This window comes from Mytilus edulis, chromosome 2 (genome assembly GCF_963676685.1).
Source record: "Mytilus edulis chromosome 2, xbMytEdul2.2, whole genome shotgun sequence".
Classification (NCBI taxonomy): domain Eukaryota; kingdom Metazoa; phylum Mollusca; class Bivalvia; order Mytilida; family Mytilidae; genus Mytilus; species Mytilus edulis.
The window spans coordinates 104748748-104774920 of record NC_092345.1 but is presented as its reverse complement, the minus strand read 5'-3'; the positions used below and the strand labels follow the sequence as shown (position 1 = coordinate 104774920).

The 26173-nt window shown below is 33.1% G+C and overlaps 2 protein-coding genes across 2 annotated transcripts in view; both read right to left on the bottom strand.

Moving 5' to 3' along the window:
• Positions 1 to 26173, bottom strand: part of LOC139513783 (uro-adherence factor A-like) — a 43892-nt gene that overhangs the window by 8831 nt on the left and 8888 nt on the right. The window contains exons 5-14 of the mRNA XM_071302583.1: positions 25801 to 25929; positions 21875 to 22009; positions 21495 to 21654; positions 18279 to 20859; positions 14093 to 14145; positions 6620 to 6679; positions 5951 to 6358; positions 5016 to 5234; positions 4313 to 4452; positions 3563 to 3692 (exon numbers count right to left, since the gene is read on the bottom strand). Coding sequence (XP_071158684.1) covers positions 3563 to 3692; positions 4313 to 4452; positions 5016 to 5234; positions 5951 to 6358; positions 6620 to 6679; positions 14093 to 14145; positions 18279 to 20859; positions 21495 to 21654; positions 21875 to 22009; positions 25801 to 25929 — 4015 coding nt within the window. The remainder of the gene's footprint in view (positions 1 to 3562; positions 3693 to 4312; positions 4453 to 5015; positions 5235 to 5950; positions 6359 to 6619; positions 6680 to 14092; positions 14146 to 18278; positions 20860 to 21494; positions 21655 to 21874; positions 22010 to 25800; positions 25930 to 26173) is intronic.
• Positions 583 to 2878, bottom strand: LOC139510728 (uncharacterized protein KIAA1958-like). Its single transcript, XM_071297254.1, has 2 exons — positions 2051 to 2878; positions 583 to 1364 (listed from the first exon to the last, which is right to left on the bottom strand). Exons 1-2 carry the CDS (start codon positions 2745 to 2747, stop codon positions 751 to 753), a joined length of 1311 nt encoding a protein of 436 aa, XP_071153355.1. The 5' UTR covers positions 2748 to 2878; the 3' UTR covers positions 583 to 750.

The following is a 26173-nucleotide window of genomic DNA, read 5'->3' as shown; positions in this document are numbered from 1 at the left end:
ATATATTGTATGCCAGCTAATTGGCAGCATCAAAATTTATTTGGGGTGTTCCAATCAATATTCCCATATGTAAATATGATACCACTGAACAATGATGTAATAATATTAGCATTCTACATGAAAATGCACCAATGTGAAAGTGAAAGTCATAATGACATGGAAACATTAATAAACTATGATAAAAAGAATTGTGTCGCACTGGAATAAAAATCATTCATGGGAGCTTGAACAAAGAATATCAATATAAATTCAAGTCTATGAATTATTTTTTAATTTAAGAGAATATTAGTTACATAGTGTGTTAGTGACCTAATACGATATATACGGGGTTAGTAAATTCCATATGGGGTGAGAGCGAAGCTCGAACCCCATATGGAATTTACTTACCCCGTATATATCGTATTAGGTTACTAGCACACTATGTAACGAATTTATCTTACCGACTATCTTTATTTGTTGAATCTCAACTAGAGTTGTCTCATTTACAATCATACCAGGTCTTTATATCAAAGTGTTCAAATCTACAACTTTAAGAATCTACTTTCATTGGTCTTATTGAAAGAGAAAAACAAATGTCAACATTAACAATTTAATATCAATAACCTTGATATAACAATATTAATTAAAACAAAATGTTCAATACATTTAGGCGACAAATAGTGTCGAAGTCAACATGCAACACATTTTTTGTGTACAAATTGAAAAATAAATGTTGATGTCAACATGACAAGTGTGATAATTTTCTCACAACTACTTGTTGATGGTAAGGTTGTGTATAACAGTAACATTGCCATAGAAGATCTGACTCTGAGGTTTTGTCGACTGCATGCATGTGGTTGTTTGTCTGTATTGGATGGGTTTCGGCCCATTGTCATCAAAGTCTCCTAAAATATCTCCAATGTCAATATCTTGTATTTGTTCCATAAATGACCCACTATCATCACTTTTGGATCTATTGCATGTATGGTTGGAAGCAATAACTGCTCTTTGCACAAGATTGTCAGATATAGTTTTACCCATTTTAATTTTCTCGTTAGTATCAACAGGCTGGTACGTTGTGAGTGACTGTACGGACTTGTGCCCAGTGACTGCCATTATTTGCGCAGATCCATACATGTTTTGTGATAAAACTGTGGCTCCAGTTGCTCGTATTGAGTGATTGGTATAAACAATAGACAACTTACACTTCTTACTGAGTTCTGACATAAATGTACTTAGTTTTTTTTCTCCTAGTGGCATATTACAATACCAGACATCAGCCTCTGTGGAAAAACTATCCAACGGTTTCTGCCATAAACGATCATTTGATGGATGTAATCTACGAATATAGTTCTCGTATGAGGCAACAGGACAATACACAGATCCTGAAATATAGAGTAATCATTTAGATATTTTCAGGTTTAACATCAACAACAAAGACGTACATGTAGATACTATATATAAAAAAGAAGATGTGGTATGATTGCCAATGAGACAACTGTCCACAAGAGACCAAAATGACACAGACATTAACAACGTTTAACTATAAGTGACAGGTCACCGTACAGCCTTCAACAATGGGTATATGTATTTCTTGTATTTACATTGATATATCAGACATGTAGAAGGTTCCGAAATGACACATGTAAATTTATTCAAATGAGAAATACATGTATGATATGCATTTTACTTACAGCAATAAACAACACAACAATAAATTACAGATTCCTGTTTTAGTCTATAATTAGATAATGATATTGCTACCTTTCATAACTATTTATAGTAATAAATGTACTTGTTGTTTTAAGTTTTTATATTTTCAGGAATATCATTGATTGTCATTCATGTCTGTGTGGCAATCGCCAATGTTGTATATTTGAAATAAAGTTAGTAATGCTGTTGTTTTTTATTTGGTCGCTTGTTATCTCTTTGACACATTCCCCATTTCCATTCTCAATTTTATCATATATTTTTTATACACAATTAGTATGGTGTAATGTTCTAATTATCTTTTTTTTCTCATCCTTTCAATTGTCTAATAACACCCCCCCCTTTATTGTCATACACTCACCTGGTGATTCTGGCATTACTCCAGAGACAAGCTCCTTATCCGATTCCCTATGGTTTTTAGTAAGTTCATCTTTTGCCTTAGTAACATATTTTAATCCTGTTTTAATGTCAGTTTTAATTGTGAAGGTACATTTGGTCATACTGTGCATATTTTCAATTCCTCTTCTGCAAAAATAAAGTCTGATGTCAAACTGAACTTTATTTGCCAGGCCAGTTGGAGTTGTAGATGAAAGATACATAGATGTATACAGTGTTTCACGATCAACTTCATTAATAACGGGGAAATGTTCAACGTCACCTAGTCCAAAACGTTTCGATTCTGCCAAGACGGCTTTAAAGTTTGCGTTACTGTCATTAAATGGAGAATCCTTCACAATATCAAACGTTTTACTGTGCGGAGGAGCCTTAAGATATCTGTTAATGCCATGCATGATGGACTCCAGTGACGATGCTTTGTATCGTTTACCATCCCCTTTCCGTAGGTCGACATAAAAATGACACAGAGTCTCATTCAGTCGGACACAATCAAATTTTTCAAACTCATCATCTTGTTGTTTCTCCTGAAGATAGTCCCGCAGTATATTAGCACACTTTCTGTTTGCTTTTAAGGTATTTTCCGCATTAATATTCAATCTTTTTGCATCAATTTCTTCATTTGTTGTGGTTGCGAAACGTTTCGAACCTCTCGTCGACGCCATCTTTACTATACAAAGGGACGTAACTCCACTACTAACCGTGTATGGAATAAGCCCCGCCCCCCTACTAACCTAATATTGAATATACACGGTTTGCACGCGGACGCTTTTAACCAATCATATTCATAGAAATGTATAGGAGGTAAGATAAAATAAAATATTATTAGTTACATAGTGTGCTAGTGACCTAATACGGTATATATGGGGTCAGTAAATTCCATATGGGGTGAGAGCGAAGCTCGAATCCCCATATGGAATTTACTGACCCCATATATACCATATTACGTCACTAGCACACTATGTAACGAATTTATCTTACCGACTATCTTAACGGGTGAAATTAATACTAGTGATTCTCAAATTGAGCAAGTCTTCAATACTGTGAGCACTAAGAAAATACTTCCATTGATCCTACAAAAACAGATGCCAAGAATAACGACTTGTAAGGTTTAAATGAATTTAATTCAATCTTAATCATCAATTTCTTCGTCTGTTGGAACTTTTAAGATTTATTCTCAGTACCGTTTTGTTTTTTATAAAGGGACATAACACCATTACTAACCGTGTATGAAATAAGCCCCGCCCCCTTCTTACCTAATAAGGAATATAAAGGGACGTAACTCCACTACTAACCGTGTATGAGACAAGCCCTGCCTCCCTACTAACCTAATATCAAATATACACGGTTTGCACGCGGACGCTTTTAACCAATCATATTCCTGGAAATGTATAGGAGGTAAGATAATTTGTCCTCTTATCACAATTTAAGGTGAGCAGAAATGTATACCTCTGATAATTTACAGTTGGGTCTGACATACCTCTGATTATTTTACAGTTTGGTCTGACATAAGCCGACGCCCAATCTTTGGATACCTCACTAACAGTCAGCTGTTCTATACCATAATTAGACTGGTACTCCATCTTAGGAGATACATGGATAAAAGATACCTAAATATATATATACATGTTCTTCATCTTTATATGAAATCAAAATTTTGTCAATAATCTAAAACCATGAGTAAAAAAGTTAAGGTCAAAATATGATGGCGACTAAGTGTAATTAAACTCATTTCATGTCTTTTTACAAATTCAGAAACTGAAACTGTTTTAATTAGTTGAACACCACTTAAGGGCTATTTAGAGACAGATCTTAGGTCATTCAGAGACAATTTAGCTAAATATTTAAAAAAATTAATACATCTTTTCAGTTTGAAATATGGAATTATCAACAATAAAGGGAGATACATGTATCTGTTTTGACAGGGATATTTCTTTATGTAATATATATATCCTTGTAAAAATCTTTCAAAGAATTGTTCTTTTAGTTTTAAGTGATGTCACACCTTGTTTTTTTTTATTCTGCTTGTTTTTTGTATTTTTTAAATGTTTGTTGGTTTTTGGTGATGGTATTCAGTGTTTAAATGATCTATTCTTATTTTTCAGAGTGTAGTCTTGAAATACAAATTGAATATTCCATCATTTAAGCTGTCAAGCTGGCAAACATCCATTATTACAGACGAGGTTAATAGTGTGACTGTCGTGACTTGTTAATATAGTGAACTTCTAACCTTCTGCTGTGTATCTTTATATAATCCATGGTACCCAGACCTGATCATAACATTGTATGCCCCTAGTGACCATAGATGATAAGTCACATTATGTCGAGCAGGAAATTTGAACTGGGAGAAGTACTCTTGTTGAGCTTGGTCTGCAAAAGAAAAAAAAAGGAATTCCCAAATGAATTAAAAAAGTATAAGCTTGACGAAAGTCTGCCATCTTGTCATAAAAGGTTAAATTTAACACAATTTAAAGCAGGAAGGATGAATACAGATAGAGAAGCTGATGTGGCAAAGAAAATCAGACTTCATAAACACATGGACCAACAAAGCACTAAACTTTAAGGGAAATAGTTCTGTGTATGGCAGTGTATGGAAGGGAATTCAAAAATTCCTGACTACCGTCTTTTGGTGTGTATAGTGCGCACCCCCTTTGTGGTTCAAGAAATGAGAGAAAAAAGTTTATTGGTCATATAATACTCCTAGACATTTTCGGAAAAGTTTCAGCTCCAAAATCTGCAAACAGGAAGTTTATCGGTAAACAGGAAGTTTTTTAAATGGACACCAATGTCGAGAGAATTCCGTACGGAATACATAATTTATATTTTTTTGCTTATACACTAGGGACTGCAACCATAATTTGTTGTTTTACATATATGTATTTTTTTTATTTTCTCTACTAAGAATAATTTGATAAACAGTGATATAAACAAACCTCTGTGATGTTTTGGATTAATCAACAGTCTTTCTTGTGCCTGCAGAATATTCTCTAAAGGATTAACACACTTCTGTCTTTCTTGTGCCTGCAGAATATTCTCTAAAGGATTGACAGACTTCTCTTGTCCTTTCTGGACTGTTGTTTTCTGTAATGTATTAGCTATCTTTACGTGGGTGTCCACTTTTTGTGGCTGGGTCTTCTCAACAATGGCTGGTTCTATAAATAGATAACAATCAGTAATTTATTCAGATATGTAGACCAATCAAAACCATAACGTTACTGCTTGTTTAACTCATTAACAAGTTTACAAGTTTGCAATCAGTTTGTAGAAATTATTGTGGAAATTTTGCACTGTTAAATATTTGTATTTTGCATTTCATTTTGATGTTTATTTATATGGTGGATTTTTCCATTTTGATACCATATTTATAGCTTATCCATTTTGATAGCATATTTATAGCCTATCCATTTTGACAGCATATTTATAGCCTATCCATTTTGACAGCATATTTATAGCCTATCCATTTTGATAGGATATTTATAGCCTATCCATTTTGACAGCCTATTTATAGCCTATCCATTTTGACAGCCTATTTTTAGCCTATCCATTTTGACAGCCTATTTATAGCCTATCCATTTTGACAGCCTATTTATAGCCTATCCATTTTGACAGCCTATTTATAGCCTATCCATTTTGACAGCCTATTTATAGCCTATCCATTTTGACAGCCTATTTATAGCCATTTATAGCCTATCCATTTTGACAGCATATTTATAGCCTATCATGGTTAGATATCCATTGGAATTTTTTATTTTTAATATTTAATGTATGATCTTTGTTTTTTTTACTCTAATCTTTACTCTAGTACTGTTAGATACCTGTTTTCTTTTTCTTTTAATATTCTTATCTTTATTCTAACATCAATCAATACCTGTTTCTTTTGACTTTCCTTTTTCTAAGTTGTCTTTTTTATGATTTATATTGATGTCATCTACTGTAGTTTGACCTTTGTCTTCATTTACATCTACACCATCTGTCGTGTTTGACTCAATAGTATTGGTATTTTCCTGATTAGCCACTGATTTTGTCACAGTAAGATTTGTAATGTCTTCCTGATTAGCCACTGATTTTCTCACAGTAAGATTTGTAATGTCTTCCTGATTAGCCACTGATTTTGTCACAGTAAGATTTGTAATGTCTTCCTGATTAGCCACTGATTTTGTCACTGTAAGATTTGTAATATCTTCCTCATTTGGTATTTGAGTGGTCTCCCCTTTATGTACTTCCATTTCAGAATCCTGCTTCTCACTCTTAGACAAATCTGTACTTTGAGTGTCCTCTGTGAAAAGTCAGTACATAATAATTAGCAGTGTATAACATAATTTTCAGCACAAGATATGCTAGTTATACACATATGTCCATAAAATGGAGATCCTACAAATAATATTGAAGATCTATAATGTGGATTCATTATTTTATGGGTAAACCACAATCTTTAGTGGCTAGTTGTGTCATTGGCAATCATCTCCTAACTTTATAGTGGTCTATTATATAAATTATAATTCCTTAAAAAATTCATTACATGTTAAATAATAAATACCTTGGACATATTTTCTTTTTTGAGGACGTCCTCTCTTCCGTTTTAATGGTTCATTTTTATCTGGAAACAAAGACAACAAATTATTAATCCAGAAGTACATAGTTGCAGTTTGACATTAAACATGTTTGGTTTTATCAAAAATATAATAACATAATCTTTGAAAATTGTTTATAAACTTTATTAGTATCATTTCATTTTTTATAAAATGACATGGTATAGACAATAGTCAAAGGTCTAATGTTGTCCACTAGATCGTATAGACAATAGTCAAAGGTCCAATGTTGTCCACTAGATGTTTGTATAGACAATAGTCAAAGGTCTAATGTTGTCCACTACATGGTATAGACAATAGTCAAAGGTCTAATGTTGTCCACTACATGGTATAGACAATAGTCAAAGGTCTAATGTTGTCCACTAGATCGTATAGACAATAGTCAAAGGTCCAATGTTGTCCACTAGATGTTTGTATAGACAATAGTCAAAGGTCTAATGTTGTCCACTACATGGTATAGACAATAGTCAAAGGTCTAATGTTGTCCACTACATGGTATAGACAATAGTCAAAGGTCTAATGTTGTCCACTACATGGTATAGACAATAGTCAAAGGTCTAATGTTGTCCACTACATGGTATAGACAATAGTCAAAGGTCAAATGTTGTCCACTAGATGGTATAGACAATAGTCAAAGGTCTAATGTTGTCCACTAGATGGTATAGACAATAGTCAAAGGTCTAATGTTGTCCACTACATGGTATAGACAATAGTCAAAGGTCTAATGTTGTCCACTACATGGTATAGACAATAGTCAAAGGTCTAATGTTGTCCACTACATGGTATAGACAATAGTCAAAGGTCAAATGTTGTCCACTAGATGGTATAGACAATAGTCAAAGGTCTAATGTTGTCCACTAGATGGTATAGACAATAGTCAAAGGTCTAATGTTGTACTACATGGTATAGACAATAGTCAAAGGTCTAATGTTGTCCACTACATGGTATAGACAATAGTCAAAGGTCTAATGTTGTCCACTAGATGGTATAGACAATAGTCAAAGGTCTAATGTTGTCCACTACATGGTATAGACAATAGTCAAAGGTCAAATGTTGTCCACTAGATGGTATAGACAATAGTCAAAGGTCTAATGTTGTCCACTACATGGTATAGACAATAGTCAAAGGTCTAATGTTGTCCACTACATGGTATAGACAATAGTCAAAGGTCTAATGTTGTTCACTAGATAGTATAGACAATAGTCAAAGGTCTAATGTTGTCCACTACATGGTATAGACAATAGTCAAAGGTCTAATGTTGTCCACTACGGCACTAGATGGTATAGACAATAGTCAAAGGTCTAATGTTGTCCACTGGATGGTATAGACAATAGTCAAAGGTCTAATGTTGTCCACTACATGGTATAGACAATAGTCAAAGGTCAAATGTTGTCCACTAGATGGTATAGACAATAGTCAAAGGTCTAATGTTGTCCACTAGATGGTATAGACAATAGTCAAAGGTCTAATGTTGTCCACTACATGGTATAGACAATAGTCAAAGGTCTAATGTTGTCCACTACATGGTATAGACAATAGTCAAAGGTCAAATGTTGTCCACTAGATGGTATAGACAATAGTCAAAGGTCTAATGTTGTCCACTACATGGTATAGACAATAGTCAAAGGTCTAATGTTGTCCACTACATGGTATAGACAATAGTCAAAGGTCTAATGTTGTTCACTAGATAGTATAGACAATAGTCAAAGGTCTAATGTTGTCCACTACATGGTATAGACAATAGTCAAAGGTCTAATGCTGTCCACTAGATGGTATAGACAATAGTCAAAGGTCTAATGTTGTCCACTAGATGGTATAGACAATAGTCAAAGGACAATAGTCAAAGGTCTAATGTTGTCCACTAGATGGTATAGACAATAGTCAAAGGACAATAGTCAAAGGTCTAATGTTGTCCACTAGATGGTATAGACAATAGTCAAAGGTCTAATGTTTTCCACTAGATGGTATAGACAATAGTCAAAGGTCTAATGTTGTCCACTAGATGGTATAGACAATAGTCAAAGGTCTAATGTTGTCCACTAGATGGTATAGACAATAGTCAAAGGACAATAGTCAAAGGTTTAATGTTGTCCACTAGATGGTATAGACAATAGTCAAAGGACAATAGTCAAAGGTCTAATGTTGTCCACTAGATGTTTGTATAGACAATAGTCAAAGGTCTAATGTTGTCCACTAGATGTTTGTATAGACAATAGTTAAAGGTCTAATGTTGTCCACTAGATGTTTGTATAGACAATAGTCAAAGGTCTAATGTTGTCCACTAGATGGTATAGACAATAGTCAAAGGTCTAATGTTGTTCACTAGATGTTTGTATAGACAATAGTCAAAGGTCTAATGTTGTCCACTATATGTTTGTATAGACAATAGTTAAAGGTCTAATGTTGTCCACTAGATGTTTGTATAGACAATAGTCAAAGGTCTAATGTTGTCCACTGGATGGTATAGACAATAGTCAAAGGTCTAATGTTGTCCACTGGATGGTATAGACAATAGTCAAAGGTCTAATGTTGTCCACTACATGGTATAGACAATAGTCAAAGGTCTAATGTTGTCCACTACATGATATAGACAATAGTCAAAGGTCTAATGTTGTCCACTACGGCACTAGATGGTATAGACAATAGTCAAAGGTCTAATGTTGTCCACTGGATGGTATAGACAATAGTCAAAGGTCTAATGTTGTCCACTAGATGTTTGTATAGACAATAGTCAAAGGTCTAATGTTGTCCACTAGATGTTTTTTGCTATAGGGTTTTCTTCATTTTTTGGAATGCAATCTCACTTATGTATTTAATGTTTTGAGACATCAGACTTAAGGATGTATTCTTCTGACGTTTCAGTCTCGTTGAAATCTCGTTCTGGAATTATTTCCAAAACATGTGATACAAGTGGAAAATATCAATGAATTTTAAAAATATTATAATCAAACATAACTCTGTGAAAAAATTGTGTATTTACAGTGAATAGTTTTTGAGTAATCAAGTTTTCAAATTTTACAACCAATCAAGTCAGTCTTTATAGCCAAAATTTTGAGAAAATGGGTGAGAGGTACAAAAAAAGATCATGTACATCCCATAAAACTTTTGTCTTTTGAATTTCTTAGATATGAATTTTTTCAATCATTTATAACGAAAAAGACGAAATAATATGCATTTTGTTCTTAAAACTGAGAAGAATCACAAATTTACAAAATTGACAGCATGGTTAATTTGACACAAACTAGAGGCTCTAAAGAGCCTGTGTCGCTCACCTTGGTATATGTGAATATTAAACAAAGGAAGCAGATGGATTCATGACAAAATTGTGTTTAGGTGATGGTGATGTGTTTGTACATCTTACTTTACTGAACATTCTTGCTCCTTACAATTATCTCTATCTATAATGATCTTGGCCCAGTAGTTTCAGTGGAAAATGTTAGTAAAAATTTACAAATTTTATGAAAATTGTTAAAAATTGACTATAAAGGACAATAACTCCTCAGGGGGTCAACTGACCATTTTTGTCATGTTTGACTTATCTTTAGGTTTTACTTTGCTGTACATTATTGCTGTTTACAGTTTATCTCTATCTATAATAATATTCAAGATAATAACAAAAAACGTCAAAATTTTCTTAAAATTACCAATTCAGGGGCAGCAACCCAACAACCGGTTGTCGGATCCATCTGAAAATTTCAGGGCAGATGGATCTTGACATGATAAACAATTTCACTCGTCAGATTTGCTCTAAATGCTTTGATTTTTGAGTTATAAGCCAAAAACTGCACTTTACCCCTTATCCTATATTTAGCCGTGGCAGCCATCTTGGTTGGATGGCCAGGTCACCGGACACATTTTTTAAACTACATACCCCAAAGATGATTGTGGCCAAGTTTGGATTAATTTAGCCCAGTAGTTTCAGAGGAGAAGATTTTTGTTAAAGATTACTAAGATTTACGAAAAATGGTTAAAAATTGACTATAAAAGGCAAAAACTCCTTAAGGGGTCAACTGACCATTTCGGTCATGTTGACTTATTTGTAAATCTTACTTTGCTGAACATTATTGCTGTTTACAGTTTATCTCTATCTATAATAATATTCAAGATAATAACCAAAAACAGCAAAATTTCCATAAAATTACCAATTCAGGGGCAGCAACCCATCAACGGGTTGTCCGATTCATCTGAAAATTTCTGGGCAGATAGATCTTGACCTGATAAACAATTTTACCCCATGTCAGATTTGCTCTAAATGCTTTGGTTTTTGAGTTATAAGCCAAAAACTGCATTTTACCCCTATGTTCTATTTTTAGCCATGGCGGCCATCTTGGTTGATAGGCGGGGTCACGCCACACATTTTTTAAACTAGATACCCCAATGATGATTGTGGCCAAGTTTGGTTTAATTTGGCCCAGCAGTTTCAGAGGAGAAGATTTTTGTAAAAGTTAACGACGACGGACGACGACGACGACGGACGCCGGACGCAAAGTGATGGGAAAAGCTCACTTGGCCCTTCGGGCCAGGTGAGCTAAAAAGCATCAAAATATGACAAAACTGTCTTATATTTACACCTACTTATAGTTTTTTTAAGTTAAATTTATTCAGATTGGTCCACTTCATCTTTCTTGAAAGTATGAAAAAAAGTTTAATTGTGGAACTGTGATTTTTTCACAATAATAGCCCAAAACTAGAGGCTCTAAAGAGCCTGTGTCGCTCACCTTGGTCTATGTGCATATTAAACAAAGGACACAAATGGATTCATGACAAAATTGTATTTTGGTGATGGTGATGTGTTTGAAGTTCTTACTTTACTGAAATATTTTGCTTCTTACAATTATATCTATCATGAACTTTGCCCATTAGTAACAGAGAACTATATTTGGTAAAAATTTACATAAATTTACCAAATTAATGAAAATTGTTAAAAATTGACTATAAAGGGCAATAACTCCTTAAGGGGTCAATTGACCATTTAGGTCATGTTGACTTATTTGTAGATCTTACTTTGCTGAACATTATTGCTGTTTACAGTTTATCGCTATCTATAATAGTATTCAAGATAACCAAAAACGGCAAAATTTCTTTAAAAATTACCAATTGGAGGGCAGCAACCCAACAACCAGTTGTCCAATTCATCTGAAAAATTCAGGGCAGATAGATATTGACTTGATTAACAATTTAACTTCTTGTCAGATTTGCTCTAGATGCTTTGGTTTCATAGTTATAAGCCAAAAACTGCATTTTACCCCTATGTTCTATTTTTAGCCGTGGCGGCCATCTTGGTTGAATGGCCAGGTCATCGGACACATTTTTCAAACTAGATACCCCAAAGATGATTGTGGCCTAGTAGTTTCAGTGGAGATTTTGTAAAAGATTACTTAGATTTATGAAAAATGGTTAAAGATTGACTATAAAGGGCAATAACTCCTAAAGGGGTCAACTGACCATTTTGGTCATGTTGACTTATTTGTAGATCTTACTTTGCTGAACATTATTGCTGTTTACAATTTATCTCTATCTATAATAATATTCAAGATAATAACCAAAAACAGCAAAATTTCCTCAAAATTACCAATTCAGGGGCAGCAACCCAACAACCGATCGACCGATTCATCTGAAAATTTCAGGGCAGATAGATCTTGACCTGATAAACATTTTTATCCCATGTCAGATTTCCTCAAAATGCTTTGGTTTTTGAGTTATAAGCCAAAAACTGCATTTTACCCCTATGTTCTATTTTTAGCGGTGGCGGCCATCTTGGTTTGTTGACCAGGTCACGCCACACATTTTTTAAACTAGATACCCCAAAGATGATTGTGGCCAAGTTTGGTTTAATTTGGCCCAGTAGTTTCAGAGGAGAAGATTTTTGTAAAAGATTACTTTAATTTACGAAAAATGGTTAAAAATTGACTATAAAGGGCAATAACTCCTAAACGGGTCAACTGACCATTTTGGTCATGTTGACTTATTTGTAGATCTTACTTTGCTGAACATTATTGCTGTTTACAGTTTATCTCTATCTATAATAATATTCAAGATAGTAACCAAAAACAGCAAAATTTCCTCAAAATTACCAATTCAGGGGCAGCAACCCAACAACCAATTGACCGATTCATCTGAAAATTTTAGGGCAGATAGATCTTGACCTAATAAACATTTTTATCCCATGTCAGATTTCCTCAAAATGCTTTGGTTTTTGAGTTATAAGCCAAAAACTGCATTTTACCCCTTTGTTCTATTTTTAGCCGTGGCGGCCATCTTGGTTGGTTGAGCAGGTCACGCCACACATTTTTTAAACTAGATACCCCAAAGATGATTGTGGCCAAGTTTGGATTAATTTGGCCCAGTAGTTTCAGAGGAGAAGATTTTTGTAAAAGATTACTTTAATTTACGAAAAATGGTTAAAAATTGACTATAAAGGGCAATAACTCCTAAACGGGTCAACTGACCATTTTGGTCATGTTGACTTATTTGTAGATCTTACTTTGCTGAACATTATTGCTGTTTACAGTTTATCTCTATCTATAATAATATTCAAGATAATAACCAAAAACAGCAAAATTTCCTCAAAATTACCAATTCAGGGGCAGCAACCCAACAACAGATTGACTGATTCATCTGAAAATTTCAGGGCAGATAGAACTTGACCTGATAAACATTTTTACCCCATGTCAGATTTTCTCTAAATGCTTTGGTTTTTGAGTTATAAGCCAAAAACTGCATTTTACCCCTATGTTCTATTTTTAGCCGTGGCGGCCATCTTGGTCGGTTGACCGGGTCACGCCACACATTTTTTAAACTAGATACCCCAATGATGATTGTGGCCAAGTTTGGTTTGATTTGGCCCAGTAGTTTCAGAGGAGAAGATTTTTGTAAAAGTTAACGACGACGGATGACGGACGACGGACGACGACGGACGACGGACGACGACGGACGACGACGGACGCCGGACGCAAAGTGATGGGAATAGCTCACTTGGCCCTTCGGGCCAGGTGAGCTAAAAAGGTAAAAATTGATGAATAATGGGAAAATCATCAAAATTGAATATTTTCAAAGAGCCGTACCAAAAAAAGTGTTTGGTTTCTCAGAGTTGTACATCCTTAATGTCTCCATTCTGAAAAGAAATGTGGCTAAACAACCAAACAGGTTTTAGAACAAAGAGTGAAAATGATGAAATGTCTCCACTGCTTTAATGATCCTTAAGATCAAGGTTTTGAAAATTCATATATATAATAATAAGGTCAGTTTCAGAGAAATGAAGCTAGCTAATGAACCACGAAAATGAGGTTAAGTTAAGATAACCCTAACCACATAGACATATGGTGGACAGCTGTTTTATTGGCAATCATACCACATCCCCCTTTTTTATTTGTACCCTTTACCATCATGGCATACGTCACGCTCTTTACACTTTTCTTTACCTGTATTATCTGTTTGCTTGTCTGTACTAGTTTCTTGTGATGTAGATTTTGACCTGGTAATCATAAAAATATATAATACTAAAAGATTTAATTAGCGGTCCAACGATTTACAGAAAAGAGCGACGATTTACAAAAAAGAACAGAAAAGAACCGAAAAGGACCGAAAAGAGCATACATATAATTAGTATTTAAAGTTAAAACAATGTATATATATATAAACCAATTGTTTTCCACTCGTAATAAAGGAATGTATAATTCAAATTTAGATTGTACATTTATAGGGATATGTAGACTTACAAAAAAAGTTAGATTTCCCTCTATTAAGGCATTTATAAATGTTTTTGAACAAAACTCAAAGTGTCATTTCCTTGTTTTAGAAGATAGAATTGTAAAATACTTTTGAAGAAAATTTCAATTCCTGCTACATGTAAACCTTGGCAAACTTTACGGTGTTCTTGATTCGTTTCAATTTCTTAATTCAATTTACGGTATATAAAATGATGGGCTACATGTGAATAAAAGGAGATTAATCAATAAAAAAAAATGCATCATTATCTACATATTATAAATTTTGTGCACTTTACAGTCATTTCATTTCGTGTTTCAGTAAATATAAATAAATGAAAAGCGCACCCGGTTTCGGTATATTAAATTGATAATTGTTTACTCTTTATATAGCGTATAGATGAAAGGGTGTGAAAAACGTTAATGACCTGTTGATTTTTATTAATTTTATCTTATAAACCACTTAAAAGTTAAAACAGATATGCAGATTAGCTAAACGATGTCAGATGGTGATAAATGTTGGCCTGTGCTACATGTATCTATAGAGAAATTTGTACATGGAGATAACGGGTACCAGTTTGCTTATATTTTGAAAGCCGAGTTTTGTTTCAATTTGTTTGTTTATTTGTACCTGTTTAGTTATTTTATCGTATATCTGTCGTAAACATGGTAAGGAGAGGGTGAAAATACTTTCATACATGTCATAAGACTGCAACAATTATTGTTTTTTTTCTGCATCAGATGAGACGACTTCTGTGTGCAGCAGTGTTAATGAAATTGGAGCCAAAATTAATGAATATGAATAAAACTGCCATTATTTGTGTTTTATTTACATTTTTAATAATAATTTTGTAATAAATGAAGAACAAAACCTTTCAAAATACTTTCAAAAGCTTGAAAAAAATCCAGGTTTTTTACATCAGGTATGTATTTATGCATACCCGTAATGTACCAACTTTGCTGGCCGTTACCATGGAAACGAGTCTGGTGACATACTATTTTTAACTCAAATTTTTATAGAGGCCATTGCATGGTATATGTATGCAAATTTTAAGAAAAATTCAATGGGGGAAAAAAATTGCTATATCTGTAGGGTGTTTTTTTTCTGCATCAGATGAGACGACTTCTGAAGGTTTTATATTGAAATTTCAATTGGAAAACTTCTAAAGAGTGTAAAATAAGTAGGACTCTTAAAGCTAATTATAAATGTATGAGGTGATTATATCTTAATGGTTGTTGCACTTCAGTTATTTTCGACAATTAATTCATTTCGGAATATAAACTTAGGTAACCCTATAGTAATATTATATAATTTTGCAAGACTGTTTACTCCATTAATTTGTCTTTATCACTTGTAAAGATTGTCATCGGTATACTTAAAAGCAAGTTTGACATATATTTAGATAAATATAACATGCATAAGTTGGAACATGGATGTGTAAAATAATTATGGATGGGTTGTTGTTTAATTTATAGTTTTACACTTTAATTTCTATTACAGTTTTTGTATTTTTGATTTTATATAAATGTTACAATTTGAAACGATCTTGACGCACCTTTTTCACTGACACAAGAATGCAAGACATTATGCTTTTTTTAAATGATGAGTTGTTTCCAAAATCTTAAACGGTCTAATACAAGAAGAGATAATTTTTACAGTATTTGCTATACAAAATGTATGTTAAATATAGGCCAATTAAACACAATCGAAAATTTTAATTAAATCTGTTAAAGGGACATAAGACATGTTAGATTCCATTTAGACAAATATTAAAATTTGATTTTTTTGGGGTCTGAAACAGTTACGAAAGCGGAATAATGATATACTATTTCGTTATTGGCAGTCAACTTGGTACAATTTGGTCAAAATCGAAAACATTTCGAATATATTATTGACTTGCAGGTGAATAATTCAACCTCAGTTGAACCCGTCTTCAAGTAACCCTTACTTGACCTTTATCTGAAGATTGATTACGCATGCCCTTAGCGTGTTCAGAAACTAAAACGAAAGGAATGCCAACATTGAAAAGTGAAACAAGTGATCCACCATTTAAAAAAAAAAACTTTCTTCGACCGATTTGGTCAACAAGAAATCATTCATATCCAGGTAAAAACAATGATTTACATTTCTCAAATCTATGACATGAAATTAAACAGACCTCGTAAGTTCGCCATTACACAACTCCACATGCTTCTCAGTCTATTCTATATTTATATTTATGTTTAAATCGGGTCGAATAACTATCGGCAGTCTTCGGAGGTAATCTCGATGGTTAATTTGACGGCATCTAGTCTAAAATACGAACGAAATGCTTATACGTTATATCTAGTCCATGCATTGTTAATTGTTTCTTTTAGACATTTTGTAATTTGGATTTACGTTTTAGTATGTTATGAATCAAATATGAGAATTTATGCCAAATCGGTTATCATCAGTTTGACAGCTAATGCCCCTTTAAATTCAGTAGAAAGTTAAAAATGCAACACGATAAACAACAGTCCACACTGGACTACAAACACATATACAGATTGAGGAAAAATGAATCCAGTCAAAATCCAAGAATGGACTTTGGTTTTTCTGAAATATAAGCAATTCCTGCTAAACTAATGTTTTCATTTTTTTGTTACCTGGATATGGTGTAAAATTATGGTATTGGTATAGTTATTTCGTGTTAACAACTATACACCTGTGAAGGCATTTTGGACAGTTGAATGCAAAATACAATTCGAATTCGAAAGTCAAATACTGAAATAAAATAAGATTTGAGGCTCACGTCAATGAAACAGCGGTACAAGAAAAATACACACACACACAGCAACCGGCAATAGATTGTCATAATGTACAGTCGCATAGGTACCAGTTTGCTTATAAAGCTGAGTTTTGTTTTAATTTGTTTGTTTATTTGTACCTGTTTAGTTATTTTATCGTATATCTGTCGTAAAGGAGAGGGTGAAAATACTTTCATTAGACAGCAACAATTATTTTTTTATTGCATCAGACGAGACGACGTCTGAAGGTTATGTATAGAAATTTCATCACTAAAACTTCTAAAGAGTGTAAAATATGTGGGACTTTTAGAGCTAATTATTCACGTATGATGTGATTATATTTTAATGGTTGTTGTACTTCAGTTATTTTTGACAATTAATTCATTTCGGAATACAAACTTAGGTAACCTGTAGAAATATTATATAATTTTGCAAGACTGTTTACTCCACCAATTTTCATTTATAATAGACTTAAATAATTTGCAATTTGCTAATTTTCTTCAATTACAAAAAACGTCGATCTCCTTTTCTGTTCTTTTCGGTCCTTTCCGGTTCTTTTTGGTCCTTTTCGGTTCTTTTCTGTAAATCGTCGCTCTTTTCTGTAACTCGTCGAACCCCTTAATTAGTACTCAGTAGTCATGGTTATCAAAAGCATATAAACATAATACAAAATGCAACATGCAATATATAATATGCCATAGTTGTGCTAATCCTGATATGTATTTCTATTATGTAATTATGTAATGTATATTTTTTCTGCAGAATATTGAAATATGCAAAAGAGTAGGGGCAATAAGGCTTTTGTTTGGCCAAAATTTGTGCAAATTAATCAGGAACTATAAATGTTCTTAAATGTGCTCAAACTATACTCAAATACAAAGTGTTTAAAGAAGAAAAAACTCCACATTTAATGAGTTACCATGACAACAAATTTAATATATTTTAAACCATTCTGTTGTTTCTTGGCTACACACAATGTTTCCACACATGGTTGGAAAACTATAAATCAATCAAAATTTAACAACAAACAAACCATGCAAGCTTTGTCAAATACTCATTGTATTTCAACCAATCAAAAGTTTTTTTACAGCCCCCTATGGAATTTTACTTTGAATTAATCCTTTATACTGACCTTAAATTTTTCTTGACTCTATCTAATATAGCTAGTTTACTGGATCTTTGTTCTTGGTCCTGGCTGTCCATGCTCCTTCTAGTTTGTCTTTTGGTTGGCATAGACTCTTCACAAAAATCAGATGGCTGATCATCATCAACAGATTTACATTTTTTAGGTGATGAAGGTAGTTTTTCTAAAGTTTTCTTATTTAAGATTGTCTCTTGTTTCCTTAATCCTACAGAAGACCTAGTTTTTCTACGAGTACAAGCCATTTCTGCTAGATTTTCACTTTCCGCCTCTACATTCATGCTACCTTCAGTTTTGACATCTATGCTCTTATCAGACTTATGTCTTTTCCTTTGTAATGGTTGGAAAACGTTTTCTGTACTATTAGATCTGCTTAAAGGTCTTTTACCCGATTCAATCATTTCACTATTGGTTAAGGGACTTATTGTATCAGTGCTACATCTATCAGTCATTGGATGCTTTTTTGATCCAATCTCTTCATCCGACTCAGAATCACTCTCAATAACTGCAGCTCGTAATTTAGTTTTCTGACCATCACAATTCTTACTTCTGTCTTTATTCTTTCTTAAGATTTTTGATCTAGGGGAGACAATCTCATCTGAAGATTCACTGTCATCTTTTGACAGAGCAGTATTTATTTGTAACATTTCATTATCGCTAGATTCAAGGTTATCTCTACCAGTGTTAGTATCAATAATTACAGTTTCAACATTATGACTGCCACCTATAAGTTCATGACTGCCACATGCAGTATTAGACGTATCAGAATCTTGGTTCTGAACAGATAGATCAGCACAATTCACAGACTTAATTAAAACCTCTGTACACAGACTATCTGGTCCTGATTTATAAATACAGTCAGGTAGTTCATCAGCTTGTGTTACACTACATGTGTGGAGATCTGATTTTAATACAGTTGTGTCATCTGAAAGAGGCACAGTTTTAATACCAAGAGCTGTGGAGTCTGGAATCTTGTTTAAGTTGTTGTCTGAAGTATTATATTCACTCAGGAGATCTGTAGATGATATATCTATTGACGGTTTACTTTCAGTGTTCTCTTCAGATATCTCCTCAACTTTCCTTCTTAATCCTATTTCATTAAGATTGGCAACTGGATAAAATAAATTAACTGGACGAGGATAAATATAGGAATTATCAGTTACAAACTCTTCCTCACTATCCCTCTGTAGGGGTATGATTTTACATGGCTTACTTTCAGGAGAACTAAATGTGTTATGATCTGGACTAGTAGGTGAGTTTCTGTCTGTCCTGTCAGGGGACATAACTCCTCTTGGAGTTATATCATTCATGTCAATTGCTGTACGTAATCTCTTGCTGGGACTTGTAGGAGGACTGAAAGCACTACCAAATGAGCTTCGAAATAATACAGGACTAAGAGGTGTTTCTGGGACAGGACTAAGAGGTGTTTCTGGGACAGGACTAGCTGGTGTTTCCATAGCAACTGTTTGAATGTTATCGTTTTCAGGTTCATCAATGACAAGAGCATCTGACTCGTCATCACTAGCAGAACTCATTTGTAAGTCACAAGGTTGTGAGGAGATATCTACTTTCAACTCTTGTCTAACACTATCACCAGATTCTTTACTTTTAGATTCAGAAGTATTGACTAATGTTTCATTAATTTTGAGACTATCTGAAACTACAACAGAATTAGAAACTGAGTCTTTATCATTTAAGTCACACGTGACATCAGGTAATAATGTATTAGTTCTGTCAACTTTTTTATCACACATGACATCAGGTATTAATTTATCAGTAATGCCAACTTCTTCATCATTTCCTATAACTTTGGGAGATTGAACATTTTCTGCCAGTTTTAATTTTTCTTTCTCACTCTTATCTTGGTCCATTGTTTTACAATCCACATCTGAAGATAAAAAAGTTTCTTGCACTGAATCTACTAATTCTGTATCCTTGCTTATATCCAATTCATTTGATTTCAAGGTTCCACTGTGCTCTGACCCTTGGCCTTTAGTGGCTTTACCAACAGTGAAACTATCTTTAGCTGAAAGTTTCTTTTCAGCAGCTAAACAGACTTCAACTGGTGAATTTTCTTTTACACTTTTAACATTCTTCTTTTCTCCCAGTTTCATGAATGTTTTGTTTGCTGACATATCCATCCCAAATGTTTCTAAATCTTCCATGGAAACTTCCATCATTCCAAAAGGATCATCTCCCTCAACTTGGTCACAATCTTTGACCGTTTCTCCTCTTTTCACTTTGTTCATCTTCTTCTTCTGTTCATTTGTAGGTGATTTAATGGGTGACAACAGAGATGCTACATTTTCAGTGTCATGCACCGTCACTTCTGAATGATGCGACTGTTCTACAGAAGACTGTTTCCTTGGTAACTTTAAGGATTCTGGACTTGTAGAATCTGATTCTATTTTCTGATTCATTGTAAAGATGTGACCTGTTTGATTAAGTCTCCCCATATGAGAACGCAAAGCATATTTATAGAACATTGTATTTTTGTCTCGCCCTGTGAGCTCCTTAGCAGGAAGTGGATTATCAATGTACACAACACGATGCATAAACTTTTTATCTCCATCTGAAAAAATAAAAATTGATCAATCATCTAAACTATAAAAAAAAAAAAAGTTTAACAGATGTACTTTTTAATCTTTTTTTTTTTAATATTAAAAAGGATGGACCACAGAGGTTTGTCTCAAGATACAGGTAGTGCAAAATTGAAAATGAGGTCTTGCTCATTGTTGAAGGCCTTACAGTGATCTATAATTGTTAATTTCTGTGTCTTTGCTCTCCTGTGAAGAGTTGTCTTATAAACAATCATACCACATCTTCTTTTTTATATTTACAAATAAATAACATTCTTCTCTCTAAATTTGTATGTTTTTCAATATAGATTAGGATTCATTGTTTTTTTCCATGTCCTAAAAGTAAGAATACATTATCATTTTACTTACAAACATTTATTAAGGACAAAAACAAGCAGCTTATTAATATTTTTGAAATTTGTTTTCCTTTATATTCTGGATACATTTCTGAGAGTTAATTATGCTTTAAGAGTTGAAGTCGGAAAATTGGACTGAAATGAAAAGCTATAACATCATTAAGTGTATTATGGCTGGAAGTGTTGAAGTTTCAAATGGCATCCAAAAACATACCTTGAAGCTGGTAATCCTTTAGAGTAAATGGTATCTCCCATAACTTCCCAATACATACCTTGAAGCTGGTAATCCTTTACAGTAAATGGTATCTCCCACTCCCTGTTGTAGTTTGGAGCATGGTTATTTACAATACACGCGATTGCACTGGCTGATATGGTGATGTGAACTTTGGATCTCTGAGATAAAACATCACAGTTCTGGTCCTTGCTACAAGGCTGCAAGTTAAATTTTCAGAATTTTGTAGACATTTTGTATTTTTTACATTCGATCAATTTTATGATATAGAATTGTCCATTATTTGTATATTTTACATAAATTGTGTTTTGATTTATTGCTTTAGAATAATAAGTTGTACCTAAATTATTCAAAGCTTCAAATGATTTCAAAATTAATACACATGGGTATTCTAAAAGAATGCATGATTGCTAATTTTACCTCATTGTTCCAAACATTGGAAGGTTTTATATTGTGATCACATGGACAATGTTTGGCTATAGAATCATAGTCTAGTGGTATCTTTGGTCTTTCTCCTACATTCATGTTTGGTACAACAAGCTTTGGTACTGTTCCCTGAAAGGTATATATACATAATCTAAAACATTGTATGGCCGCATCTTTTGTAGACAAATATTTGTTACTGTTCAAAATCAGTTATAAACCTGTTTGCCTTGTATATGTATATTTCAGAAAATACCACATCTATTAGCCTTTGCTTATTGTGGCTTTGCCTTTCAAGTTTTATCCAAAACAACGATTGGCAAAATTAATGAGCTGAATTTCATCAACATATAATATGCACATTTACATATTGTGCACAACGACTGTGCAAACTTTTGGAGTATTTTTTTTCTACACAAGACCAGAGATGGGTCCGTTTACTTTCAATGTAATTGATTAAATTTGAATTATTTGTCATTTGTACGATTAAATTAAATTAATGATTACATCATTTCCGAAATTATCTGATTAAATTAATGATTACATTGGCAAAGTAATCATGATTACATCTGATTACAATGAATTTAAAAACAAAACATTTTGAATGATGTGAATGATAAACGTTCAATATAACTATAGCATTTTTGAGAAAGTATTTTATTTGGTTCAATTATAAAATGATGACTTCAAATTAAACTTCATCTATTTAAATAAACACCAAATTTAACTACATATATATACATTACACTTCATCACCAATGATCTCTGAATTATTTTGAATTAAATTTAATAAAGATATATCATAAGAGTTTTTTGTTTGTCTTCTGAGCTCTTTCATAATTTATATGTATTCCAAGTTGCAGTTTATGGAAGTTTAAATATCATATTTACACATTTCCAACTTGATAGAAATTATTTCCAAATATCGATTTAGACCTTATATAAGGATAATGATTAGGGAGTGAAAATTGTGAAATAATCATTGCAAGTTAGTTTCTGCTGTGATTCCTTGTTTTAAAAAAATAGAATCCAACTTTTGTTGATGAGGAATGACCCCTGGAACAAACTGAAGAGAAATTGTGAACTAAATTTCTGGATTCCATGTCAGAATCTTTCATAATAATGGCCAATACAGTCAAATCATCCAATAACTGCCAATCATGCTGGTGCCTCAATCCCTTAAAATCTGACAAAGTCAAAATCTGAAGCTAGTAATATACATCATTGGTTCCTTGCTTTTACACAAAATAAGGTTGATTTTAAAAGCACGCAAAAGTGACTAAAGCCCTCAAAATCCTAGCTTAAACCCTGATATATGGATGAAATAAAGTTACTGGTTAAAACTATGTTTTAATAGAAATGTTTAACCAAATTGTAAACAATATGCAAGTACTAAAAATCATTGCATTTTACATGTCCAATCCAATTTTTTAAAATTCTAAACAATATATTTGTCCAACTTTTAATTTAGTTTGTGCTAATTAGATAAATTAACATGGGCGTATGACATTTGCGCCGATTTTGAAAATATTCATTCTTTCATTTGCGCCGATTTCATTTTTTCATTTGCTTCGATTTTATATTTGCTCCTAATTAGATTTACAGGTAAGTTAATACTTGTACATGTACTATGTACTGTACTATACTATTGGTAAAGTCTGGTTATAAATGCTGTTCATTTATGTTAATTTTGATTCATATTGTTCTGAAACTTCATAGTAACATGATAGACATATTGCACACTGAAACGAGTCGAGGAGTCAATTCTTTAATCATCGAGGGCCATACATATCGGATGATAAGTGTCCTGAAACACATTTTACTAATGTACCATAAAATCGTGTACAGCCAGAGTCACCACGGCTTCTATTGTCAAAACACAGAACGAGCATAACCATGTGGTAGATGTCCGAAAGACAGCGGGTACAGTCAATGTAAAGTCTGGAGATGTATCTTGTAGGTCTTCATCCACTACCCGTGGTGAGCAGAGGACAACAGTTATATACAAGTTATGATTGATAATTCATTAAATTTGTACAAGTGGCTAACTGAGGAGGTCTATAATGATAAATGAAAAAGAACATGACTTGGATTGAAAGTTCATTCATTGGCACTCATACCACTTCTTCTAATATCTATTCACCTGTAATTTACCTGTAAAATTCAGCGCAAATGAAAAAAAAAATCGGCGCAAATGAAAGAAAAAATCGGCGCAAATGAAATGCAGATTGGCGCAAATGCAAAACGCTGATTAACATGTCTGATTTATCATTTATCATATATATTTCCCTACAGCTATACTCAATTGGTAATTGCAATAAAAACAAACCTTAATTAGTCTCCTTCCTGTCAATTCAAAGTTGACAAAACTCACAAAAATTAACAAAAGATTATAATTCAGGGTTAAAGAAAAGTATTACTTGAATATAACAGTTATTATCAAATATTAATATGAAGATCATTATAAAACGATGAATATACATGCATGTACAATATCTTTTACCAAGATAAAAGGTATATAATTGTATCATATGTCTCTGCTTAGGCTAATGATGACTTTTCAATACTGTAACAGTTTATTTTTTACTAAAGTAGACATGCTTAATGTAACCAAACCATTTTAGTATGTTAAAAATTTATCAAATATGAATAACAAAGAGGTTCATTTAATGACCAAAAACACAATTTTAGATTTTTTTTCATTGTAATCAGAATGTAATCAAAAAGTAATCATAATTACAGGGTATTTTGAAAAGTAATTGATTAAATTAAATTACATGTAATCAGATTTTTGGCTGATTAATGATTACACTGATTACTTGAAAAATTGTAATCAATTACAGCTGATTACCGATTACAATTACAATTACCCCAAGTCTACACAAGACAAATTTCAAAGTTTTTTTCAAAAACTAATTATATATATATATATATATAATGTGGTGAAATTCACAAAAAATATTATTTACACAACAGCTGTGCAAAATTTACCTATACTTTTGGAGTTCTTGCGTATACACAAGTTTTGGATGGACAGACCCACTGACAGACAAATTGAAAACAACAGAAACCCACGAAATGTTTGTTTGGCATTCCTAGTTGTAGCCATGGCATTCTTAGTTTGAATTTTCAACTTCTGAGTTTAAATGTCACTTTGGTATCTTTGGCCTCTTATCTGACCATGACATGACTAATAGTAAATAATGTTACTTTGGCTTTACCTGTTCCAAAAAAGACATGACAAATGGTGAATAAAATTTGTTTGGCCTTACCAGTTCAAACAATGACATGACAATTGGTGAATGATGTTTGTTTGGCCTTATCAGTTCTAACAGTGGCATAAATATTGGTGAATTATTTTTGTTTGGCCTTACCAGTGACTAACAGTGATGAATGTTTGTTTGGCCTTATCAGTGACTAACAGTGATGTTTGTTTGGCCTTACCCGTGACTAGCAGTGATGAATATTTGTTTGGCCTTACCAGTTTGAACAGTGATGAATGTTTGTTTGGCCTTACCAGTGACTAACAGTGATGAATGTTTGTTTGGCCTTACCTGTTCTAACAGTGATGAATGTTTGTTTGGCCTTACCAGTGACTAACAGTGATGTTTGTTTGGCCTTACCAGTGACTAACAGTGATGAATGTTTGTTTGGCCTTACCTGTTCTAACAGTGATGAATGTTTGTTTGGCCTTACCAGTGACTAACAGTGATGAATGTTTGTTTGGCCTTCACAGTGACTAACAGTGATGAATGTTTATTTGGCCTTACCAGTTCTAACAGTGACATAACAAACAGTAAATTATATTTGTTTGGCCTTACCAATTCTAACAATGACATGACACACAGATAACAATATTTGTTTGGCCTTACCAATTCTAACAATGACATGACACACAGATAACACTATTTGTTTGGCCTTACCAGTTCTAGTAATGACATAACAAAGAGTAACTGACATGGAGGTCCAGCTGTTACCAGATTTAATTTGTCACAGACATTGTAGTACTGAGGGTACAACTGTACTCTCTTTTTCTTCATGGCCAATCTTTCCTGCAAAGATAAATAAATTATATCACATACTAAATATAAAATGAGTGCTATGATAGTTCAGGCCAAAACAAAGTTATATGTTTCTATGTTTCTTTCCTGCCTTCTGACAGAAAAAAAGGTGGGTAGTAAGTTAGGTATCCTAGTGTAACACCAACTATATAAGAATATGCTCTGGTATCAGTGTATAACTAAAAATGTCCATAAAATGTGTTAGTGTGGGGATGGAAATTTATTGCAAATATAT

Coding starts and splice junctions, on each gene's coding strand:
- LOC139510728 (XM_071297254.1), bottom strand. CDS start 2,747: ATGGCGTCGACGAGAGGTTCGAAACGTTTCGCAACCACAACAAATGAA. Junction 1,365..2,050: donor AGTAATGCCAGAATCACCAG/GTGAGTGTATGA, acceptor TCTATATTTCAG/GATCTGTGTATTGTCCTGTT.